Source organism: Grammomys surdaster, unplaced genomic scaffold (assembly GCF_004785775.1).
Source record: "Grammomys surdaster isolate TR1022 unplaced genomic scaffold, NIH_TR_1.0 66, whole genome shotgun sequence".
NCBI classification, from domain to species: domain Eukaryota; kingdom Metazoa; phylum Chordata; class Mammalia; order Rodentia; family Muridae; genus Grammomys; species Grammomys surdaster.
The window spans coordinates 4529071-4539431 of NW_021604568.1; the positions used below are offsets into that span (position 1 = coordinate 4529071).

Here is a 10361-nt window from a genome sequence, read left to right on the forward strand (position 1 = left end):
GTATATATATATATACACGTGTATATATATATATATATAGTGTGTGTGTGTGTGCACATGTATGAGGTTTTGAGTATTTAGTTATGAGCAGTTATGAGCAGTAGTGTAGAGGGTCAAACACACACACACACTTGCACACCTTAAAAAAATATCAAGAGAGGTTCAAAGGAGGCCTAGGGGAAAGATGGCCGGCGCCAGGGAACCTGGGTGGGGAGGAGAATCTGAAACTGACGATCCAAAGAGCTATTTGGGCGCTCTCCTTTCTTTCCCTTCCCCCTCTTCTCCAGCCCTGCCAGCTCAGCTGTGACAGCCCATTAGGTGTCCTGCTGTGGTGCAAGGGTGGGGCGCCAGTATCCAAACTGAGACTGGTAGTGAGAGCTCTGGATCAGGTTTCCAGAGTTTTCCAAATGATTCTGTAGAGGTCAAGGCCTAACTTGGGGCCTTTTCTCTTCACTCTGCACCTATCCAAATCTCATTTCTCCCCACCCCACGACCCCAGCTCAAGTTCAGTTCTTTCAACTGGTAATTCAGGTGCTCCTGCCCTCCTGCCCCCCACCACCCCACCAGCTCTTGCTCTAGCTTCTTGGCTCAATCCTTGAACTGTCCCCAATCTTCTCTAGGGCCTTGTTCCCACTGAAGATCCTGAGCCCCTGTGAGTGTTAAGTGTGGCCTCGTGGGATTTTAGGACTATGGACAGACCCTCCACTCAGTGGTTTAAGTAGGGAGATCAATAGCAAACAGTTGTAATGATCTAATTAATTATGGCAAAATTAAAAGCGAGTATAAAATCAATCTCTGATGGTGTTGAAGATGGAATTCAATTGAGAGCCCATCTGTGCACCCCCTCGACCGTATAAATATGCAGCCCAAGGACAGATCTAATGGCTGAGCCTTTCTGGGAGCCTCTCTCCCCCTTCCTTCCTTTCCTACACGCTTCCTTTTCTTCACCTCATGCTCCCAGAATCTGTCTTGTCTCCTGCCACTGTCCCTCCTTCTCAGTACCCCTTTGCTCAGGTTGGAACTCATCCATCCCTTCTCTTTGCCTCTCCCTCCCTGATTTATAGACTAAGGTGCCTAGGCTGGGTTCCCAGTCCCCAGCAAGCAGCCGATTGCAAGCTTCCTGCTCAGCACCTCAGGAAGGAAAAGGCAGAGAGGAGGGAGGCATCTCTGGGATCCTGTCAGGGGTCTTATTCCAAGTTACAAGTGGGACAGGAGAAAAAAAAAAAAAACAGGTGCTTCATTCACCCTTACCCGAGGCGCACCTGATGGGCTAGGCTTGCCGGACAGTTTCCTTTCCTGAGCCAGGCTGGTGCTCCAGAGAGGCACAGTTTGCAGAGGGTGGGGAGAAGCTGCCAAAACTAGGCAGGAGGCAGGAAATGTTGAAGAGGGAAAATGGCTATTTCTTTCGAGATATCCCCACTACCAAGCAAAGTTCAAGTCCTCTTCCCTCCTGAACGCATTATTTTTCTCCATTCTCTCTTCCACTCTTCCTCATCCTCTACCTTTACCCCCTCCACCAAAGGCTTGTCCCGCTGCTGCACAGTCCCCCTCAGTGCCCTGTGGCTCCCTCTGTGACTCCCTATGAACCTTTTACAATCTGGCTGTTCAGACTAACAGTGACCGTACAGAAGCACAAGAAAGCCAGCAAGCAAATGCGCCCGATGCCAGAAACAACGCAAGCGCCCCAACGGGGTTTACGTGAGATGCGGGTTTTATTTGCTCTCCCCGGCCTGATTCTGAGCAGCAACAACAACAAACATGGAAAGGGTAAAGAAAAGGGAAGGGAGGGTCAGTCGGCCACTAGGTCGTTGAGATCCTTAGCATTCAAGGTGTAAAACTGAGAGTCTCTCTCTCTTTCTCTGCACTGTTCCAACCGCAGTCAGCTTTCTGGCTCTCTATAGGTGATCCCCTGCCTCTTCCCTGTGAGGCCCATACTCCCAGATTGCCACTGAGTTCCCAGGGTTTTGTGGTTGTGGTGGTGCTGGGGTAGTTGTTTCCCTCAGAGATCTCCTTCTCTCGGATCCATTCACTGGGTCTTCAGAGCCTGGGGGAAGACACAGCCTGACACCTCCCTCCCTCTTTTGCTGGGCCTCTTCACCCCATTATTAATTGCTGTGTTGACCTGCAAGATTGATTGGCAGCCCTGCTGGAAGAGGCCGGGCGGCCTCGGCCTCCGAGCAGCTTGGGCTGAGGGCTCAGTGGGGAGGGGGAGGCGCTGGAAACGGGTCCTGGGCTTCTATCTCAGCCCGGCATGGAACATAGTTGTTTGCCTGAACGTCACTGCTCAAAAAATCCTTACAGCACTCAAAAACAACCAAACACCTCACAAGAGATGCTCTGTCTCTGAAGAAACACACGAGGAATTCCCCTAATTGATTTAGACATTGAAAGGGTTTTTCTCCCTTCGTTAATCAGTTCCGTCAATGGATTCGTTAGCTGCGGGTCTATCGAGAGCTCACCGCCAGTCTAGACGTGGGTGGGAGAACCCCAGAGTCTGAGCTCCTGTCTGAGATTCACTTTGGGCTGCTTTTTCTTTTTAGGGACAGTGGCAAAAATTTAAGAGACAATCCTGGATACAGTTTGAGACTCCTAAAGTCTCAAACCAAATCATCCCCTTTCTGGCCAAAGAAGGGAACTTGATCTGGCCCTCTTTAAAAAAAATAAAATAAAATGATTCTGCTTCAGCAAAGTTGGAGGGAATAGATGCTCTGGTTTGCAGAGAGAAGAGGGCAGAGAGGCTTGTAGCACCAAAAGCAGAAATCTAACCCTTAGGAGGGACCTTCCCTCCCTATCTCTTCCCGAGTCCAGTCCGTCACCTGCAAGCTCGCACATTTACACACACCCCCTCCGGCAGCTGTTTCTACTTCGGACTAGAGCCCTCATCCCGACCCGAGGTCACAGGACGTCGGGCCCGGTCCCCGAAGGCGTCTAAGCAAGGCTTGGTGGCAGAGGCAGGCGTGTACAAACCTTGGTCTGCCTCCCTCCCCCGAGACCCTTTCCTAGCTCCCCCCTCCATCTTGGCCTGCCCTTCTTGCCCCTGGGTCCTCTGTCCCCTCCTCTGCCGGTCCTTTGTTTTCAGCCACCTCACAGCCCTTCCCCAGCCTCGGTGGCCGTGCCCACAAGGCCTTCCTTGCCTCGCTGGAGGGTTTCCGCTCTGCCTTACCGGCTCCCGGCTCAGGCGCGCTCCGCCTGTTCCTCACATCCACACTGCTGCGGCGAGAGGAGGAAGGGAGGGCGGCGCGCGGATGGATCCGAGACAGCAGATTTGGTATCTGCTCGCAACTCCCGGGAAACTCTGCCCCGATGCTCCCGCCCCTCTCCAACTATTGCTCGGCACCGCAGGGCCGAGAGCCCTCCTTCGCACACGGCCCCCTTCCTTTCCCGACGTGTCGGCCCTGGCTATTTAGCCACCTCTAGCTTCCCCTCATCTGGAGTTACCCAGCACTCAGTTGCCTTTCAGCTATCTCTTACTACCTCCTGTCCCCTCCCTCTGCGGTCCCTGTAGTAGCTGTGGCGGCGGCGGCGGGTGGCGCTGGGGACATCCCGGATCAGCCTGTACAGTCTCCCTCCACCACAGCCCGGTGAGCCCGGTGAGGGCTTCAGCAGGCTAAGAAGAGGGTTAATCATTACTTCCCCACCAACACTCAGCCACCCTTGGACTTTCTCACCCAGGCTCAGAGGAGGAGGGGGACAGCTGGCCCGGTGGAGACCCGCTTTCCCCAACCAGCCTCAGCAGGCCTTCAAGGGACAGGCCTCTTCTCGGTGGTGTCAGCACCTACTTTGAGTCCTCTTCTCCCCTCCCTCTGCCTCCTCTTAGGCTCTGCCCACCATCTCATCTCTACTCGGTCTTTGGCACGTTGACTGAAGGTTCTGAGAGGACGAACTCTCTTTGTTTGGAACAGGACAGAACACGATTTCCTTCCCCGGCCTCTGCAAAAGGTTTTTGCAGAGTGGCCCAAAGGGGACCGCGCCTCGGGTCCCAATTAACCCGATGGTTGGGGACGTGGATGAGAAATGTAACTGATCTAGCGGTTACAGTGGACTTGCGGGGGGGGGGGGGCGTGCAGGAAGTAGGATTGGAGGAGTGGCAGAAGAGATGAAGAGAAACCTGGATGGGTGTGGTATAGTCAAAAGGGAAGGGGCGGGAGTCAAAAAAGAAGGATTAGAGGAAGGAGAAGCGGTGGGATAACCAAGGACATTTGTGGGATAGGCATAGGGTGGAAAACAACCCCTTCCCGTTCTGGCAGCCCACAAGCTCAGATTCCTTCCTTCCCTCTTTGTGAGTGTCAGGTGCTCAGAAAGCTGTACAATTACACCTTCCTCTACTGTAGAAATGTTTGCTTTTCAAAGTGTCCTCTGGTGGGCTCCATAGTGGACAGGTGTAATTATCCCCATTTTACAGGTGAGTAAACTGGGGTCTACGGAAGTAATGAGACTCTGCAGGCAGAGGCAACTTCTCCTTCCTGTAAGCTGTGGGGTGAATGGCTGCTTTAGAAGCCCTTCCTGAGTGCTTGGGGCTAGTACTCATGCTATTTAGGTCTGAGCCAGGGGTGAGGTTATCAGGGCCTGATTACTGAGGTCTCCTTGATTCTTTCTCCACCAAGTTTTTCCTCTTCGGTCATAGTTCTTCACTCCTACCCCGTGAGACTGCTAGCCATGTCTTGACTATTTTTTTTTACTCCCCCCCCCCACCAGTTCAGTGGACCACAGGCCGCCACCTGGCTGACCCGTGCCAGTATGAGGCCCCTTTGGTGGCCAAGTGGTTTGTATTGTCATTGCTCCTCAAAGGGGCTGTGAAGGGCCTGAGAGGTTGCTAGGTCCTCTTATGAAGGGAAGCAGGGTTAAAGGGAGGAGGGGCCAAAAAGGATAAAGGCTCAGCACGTGCGCGCCTCATCAGGACCAACCGACCAGGCGGGCGGGGCCAGCTGGCAGTCAGGACCCCCGGGATTCTTGTGGGGTGTCCAAATATTGGAAACAAAGGCGGGAAAAAGAAGAGAGCAGGAGGGAGGGAGGGAGAGAGAAAGGGAGAGCGCGAGGAAGCAGAAATTAGGGGGTCTTAGATGAAAAAAAAAGTAGCTTTAGGGAGAATGTGCTGTGGAGTGTGAAATTGCAGCCCACGGTGCTCCATATTGTACCAGAAGCTCTTCCAAAAAAAAAAAAAATCCTCCAATGTGACCAGAAAGCCGGCTAGGCAGGGGGAGGGGTGCGGGAGGGGCCTGGCGGGAGCCGGCCAGGCAGGGCAGGAGAGGGGCCCTTGGAGCGTTCACCCACTGCCAGGGACCTGCACGCCTAGGGTACGCCCTCCAAGGGCCCAGTCAGAGGGCAATTGGCTCACGGGTGTGCGACCTAGAGTTTGATTGTAAGAACTTTTTTCTTTTCTTTTTGTTGGTGGAGATGATATGTCCCAAACGGAAACGAAGCTGAGCTACCTAGAGGCTACCCAACCTTCGCTTTCTCCCTCTTTCGATCCTGCTTTCCTTTCCTCAGGACTAGTTTTTTGTTTTGTTTTTGTCCCTTCATTCTAAACAGCCCCCCCCATTTTAATGCTTTTAATTTGGTCTGCTCTGTGGGGAGCATTTCCTAGGGAGGTACGCTTAATTTCGGAATTTCTAATCCCCTCCCTCAGAGCTAAGGCCATAGCTCCCCACGCTACTCCCCGGGAGGCAGAGGGAGAAAGACAAGCAGAGCCCGGGGGAGGGGCACAGCTGGATGTGTGTGTGTGTGTGTGTGTGTGTGTGTGTGCTGCGTGTGTGTGTGTGGGGGGGTGTTGCCAGGTCCTCGGTGACACAGCCACCTTTGAGAGCTCAAGACCCTGTGCCTAGTCGCAGGGTCAGGGCCCTGTGAGCAGAAGAGAGGCAGCCACGTCACCTCCCAGCAAGAGTATAGAAAGGGGGCCTGGGTAAGCCGGGGTAGCAGACTGGATCTCTGCCTGCACTTAAGCATGATCTGCCCAGAGACGCATGGAAATCCGAGGTATAAGTCACACACGGCTCGGGACACCTTTGCATAAGTATATACCAGAGGGCCTTCTTATCACGACCACAGGCCTCCCGCACACCTAACACTCACGCAGAGCAGGCCCGCTCCAGCGGAGAACCAACTCGACCCTAGGCTTTCGGAAAGGAGGCAGCGGGAGTGGGGCCGCCAGGAGCCAAGCGAGCATGGCAGAGATGGCAGCAGAGAAGGCGAAGGAACTGAGATCCACAAGGAAGATTTATTGGGCAGATCAGATGCACAGAGGCGACTAATGAAGCAAATCCCGAGATGGGTATCAGAGCAACTCCCCAAAAGTTTATTTGCCTTTAAATTTCCGCAGGGAGGCGGGCGCCTTGTTTGAAGTGTAAATGCCCCTAGGTTGGGGGGGGGGTGTTGAAGGGCTGCTTTGAAAACACTAGAGAGAAAAGGTTCATTTAGAGTCAGATGAGAGAAAAGCAACCAACCCTGACAGGTCGGGCCCTGGTTGTGTTTGGGGTTGGGTTGTTTTCTTTCTTTTTCTTTCCTCCCTTTCCTCTTCTTTCTTCTTTTCTTTTTCTACTCTTTCCCCTCCTGTTAGGGCCCATAGAAGAAGAAAAAGAACAGGAAAGAGGGAGTCAGAAGGAGAGGCCAGCAAGGAGGGACATCTGCAAATCAGCCCTTCATTCTGAAGTCCAAAGAGAGGGCTGTGGAGAGGCCAACAGGGCTTCCAAAGCAGCAGGAGGGATTGTTTTTTGATTTTCTGGACCCAGAAACTGGCTGGGACACTAACAGGGAAGCTGGGACGGGGTAGGGGGGTAGGGGGTGTCCCAGGAGCAAGGGCAGGGAAGATGTGACAGGGCTTTCTGGAGCTAAGTAGACATTAGACTATCACTAGCCCTCGTTCTTAAGAGGATGTATTACTTGTGTAAGTGTGCAACTTCAAAAGTGTTCTACAAATTAAATCGTTAGTTCTTTACAAATTATAACGCTCAATCCCACTGTCATCCGTATAGGGAAATCCCCCCATGGTCTAGGTTCACATTTCAGAGTATGTGAACCACAGAAAGACATTTGAGTTCTAGAGGACTCTGGATCTCTGTTGGAGTGAGGGACTGTGCTGATTTTTGTCTCCTCAACAGACTTACCAGGACTTCCCTTCTGTACACCCAACAAGAGCTCCTTTATGAACTCTTTTGAGTGCTCCCCACCTCAAATTCTGGACTGATTCCTTCTTCAAAGGAAGCTAAGGCTACTGCAGTTTCTACCACCCGAGAGGTCCTGGCTCCCTACCATGGGAGCTGACCCTTTTAGGCCAAAATAACTCTGTTTTTCTCTTTTTCCGTTCTCAGTGCTAAGTTAGTGCGTATGGCTGGGGTTGTGATGGTGTGAGATTTGGCCAAAGCAAACCCGGGAGCGCCATCTGCAGGCCTTGAGAGGAAGGCTTTCCAGGCAGGACCCCTGAGCCTCCTTAGCCTCCTCAAGGGAACCTAGTCCTCAGCCCAAAGGAAGTGGGGGACTGGGTGGTGGTGGGCAGATGGAGAGGTGGTTTATTTTTATTTTTAGTTTTTAGGTTTTTTTTTTTTACTTTCCAGCAGTTACTCTGCAATTGAATCAATCTAGTCGGGAATTTCCAGGAGCCAGGGAAAAGGCCCAGATCCTAACGGACCCAGCTCCCCAAGAAATGGAAGGAAAGCTCAGAATCCTGTGTAGTTGAGCCTGGTCTGAAACTCACCCACAATGAGGGCAGTTTTAGATTCCCGGTAGGAGTCAGTCTGAGACAGGCTGAGTCTAGCGGGTCCCTCTACTGCAAAGACTTTTTGGCTATGGGGACAGGGACACGTCTGCACTCATTGCCCTTCCTCTGGGCTGCAGGAGCTGCAGACACCTCCAAGGAGTCTCGGGTCCTCCGGGCAAGAAAGCAGTGTTTCGCAGCTTGAGCTTCCTGAAGCCGCCCTTTCTCAGACCCAGAGAAGCCTGGGAGGAGGGAGCGAAGGGGGGGAGAGAGAGTTAAAACATCAGCTGAAGTGCCAAGATGATTTATGAGACGAGGGAAAATATTTCATAAAGATCTCCCGGATATTCTGTACTTAACCAGTTAGGAGACAAAGGGCTTCTCTCGCCTAGTGCGTGCGAGAGGACCCCAGCGAACAAGGGAGCGAGTGCGGGCCGGGCTGCAGAGACTGGGCCAGCGGCTCGGTAGGAGCCGGGCCAGGCCGGCGTGCTGCGCCAGCTGCGCTCGCTCGGGATCCGCAGAGCTAGCGGCGGGCGGCGCTCAGTCGCGTTCATAGTCTCCTCTTCTCCCCAGCCGGGGAGAGAGAACGCCTTGGTCCCGCCTTGGGCTTCCGCATCCTCTGTCGCTGCCGCGCACAAGCCGCTGCGCACCATCTCCCGGCACAATCCCTTCCCTAGCTACCCGAGGGTCCAGGTGCCAAGTTCCCTGGCTCTCCTGTCATCCGTTGGGTCCCACCAAGGCAGGTGGGTTCTAGCCAGAGGCCTCTAGCTTGATTCCGAACCAGGCGTCTGGACTGCCCAGACTCCGGGAAGGGGGGTGCGCGCCACCGCGTGTGGGACGGGAGGGGACAAACTGCTGGGCACTTTGCCCCGGAATGAGAATCAGGCGTGCGTGGATGGGAAGGTACCACAGGAGGAAAAGGCGAAAGGGAAGGACCAGAGGGAAAGGGAGGGAGGGAGGAAGACACAGGGAAAGACGGAAGGGAACTCAGTGAGCGCAAGGGTAGCCGAGTTCGGACTAAGGATGCGGACTCGCAGGCGTCTGGGATCTGCGGGCATTGGCCGGTGGATGGCAGGGCTGGGCGAGTTAGGACTGAGAGCCTGGCTTCGGAGCGCGGCGCGCTCGGAGGCCCTCTGTGGTTGCCTAAATATTCATTAGGCTGGCCGCTCTTTATCCTTATCTAACGTTTATCTTCTCGGCGAGTTTCGTTTCTCAGTGTAGTTTTAATCCGGGGCTCCCATTCCTCCTCCCCTTGGCCCGTTCCTCCCCCTCCCTCTTCTTTCGCCCGCTGCTCCCTCCCGTTTCCCCCTCCCCGGCCCTCCCCTCGCCGGCACCGGAGTGACAGGCGCGGGGCCCTCCTTGCCGAAGCTCGGGGCTCCGGCGCTGGCGAATCACAGAGTGGTGGAATCTATTGCCTTTGTCTGACAAGTCATCCATCTCCCGGCGCGGGGAGGAGGAGGGGGTCTGGAGGGGGCTTTGCAGCTTTTAGAAAGACACACACCGGGAGCCCAGGCTCCAGTCTCCGGCCGAGTCTTCTTGCAGCCGCAACCCACCTGGGGCCAGCCCAGCGCTGCGGGCGCCGCTCGGCTCCTAGGCTGCCACCCTCCCTCCTGGCCCTTCGGCCGCCGCGGCGTGCGCCTGCCTTTTCCGGGGGCGGGGGCCGGCTCGCACGCTCCCCTCCCGCGGGCGCCCGCTTGGACATCCCGGGGATTGCTACTTCTCTGCCAACTTCGCCAACTCGCCGGCACTTGGAGCGGCCCGGCTCCCCTCCTGGCGCCCTCGGGCCGCCCCCGCCCTGAGCTCCCTTGGTTCAGATCCTCTCGGACGACCGGGCTCCAGGGGAGCCGAGTGAGCCGTCTTCCCTATCCGGCCTTAGCTCTGGCCGCAGCTGGCGCGCGAGCCATGCGCCCCCAGTGCCCCTTGGTCCAGCCCGTCGCCCGGGGGCTGCTTTGCTGACTGCCCAGCCGCGTGCCCCAACGGTGGCAAGTTGCAGCCGCTGCGGTTGCAAACCCCAGCGGGCCCGGAGGAGTCCCGGCGTGGAGCGCAGCGCGGCGCCCCCCCGCCCTCGCTTGCCCCCCAGCAGCCGGGCGCCCGCTCACTCTCCATCCCCCACCGCCCCTTCCTTTTCTCCTCAAGTCCTGAAGTTGAGTTTGAGAGGCGACACGGCGGCGGCGGCCGCGCTGCTCCCACTCCTCTGCCTCCCCATGGATATGCACTGCAAAGCAGATCCCTTCTCCGCGATGCACCGTGAGTACCGGCGCCCGGCTCCTGTCTCGGTTCCAACCCCCTGTAGCCCCAGCGCGGCCAGGTCCCCTGCGCTCAGGTCTCACCCTAGAGACCCCACTGGCTTTTCCCCGGTCCCTCCTTCCGTTCTGTCTATTTCTCTTACCTAGTGTTTCTCACGCCTTCAGCCACTGGTCTGCTTTTTGCCACTCCACGCTTATGGTTCTGCCTGCCTTTCTACCTTCTTTAGCGTCTCACCTCCCTCGGCTCCTTCCACCTGCTCCTTCCTTACCTCGCGGGATCCATAACCCTGGGCCCAGGTTCCAGCCACCCACTCCTTAGTCAGCCTTTGCCCTGGACTGAAGGACTAATTGATAGCAGTTTTCAGGCTGTTCTCTCTCTCTCTCTCTCTCTCTCTCTCTCTCTCTCTCTCTCTCTCTCTCTCTCTCTC

General features: G+C 55.4%; 1 protein-coding gene across 10 annotated transcripts in view; it reads left to right on the forward strand.

Annotated features, from left to right (window-relative positions):
* Nucleotides 1-10361, forward strand: part of Pax2 (paired box 2) — a 92939-nt gene that overhangs the window by 1203 nt on the left and 81375 nt on the right. For 5 of the 10 annotated variants that reach the window (XM_028773624.1, XM_028773632.1, XM_028773622.1 and 2 more), the window contains exon 1: nucleotides 9403-9934. In XM_028773624.1, the coding sequence (XP_028629457.1) occupies nucleotides 9892-9934 (43 nt within the window). In that variant the 5' untranslated portion in view covers nucleotides 9403-9891. Of the gene's footprint in view, nucleotides 1-4918; nucleotides 4929-8252; nucleotides 8431-9402; nucleotides 9935-10361 lie in introns of those variants that run through there. The other 5 variants (XM_028773605.1, XM_028773612.1, XM_028773640.1 and 2 more) reach the window with 4 other exon arrangements.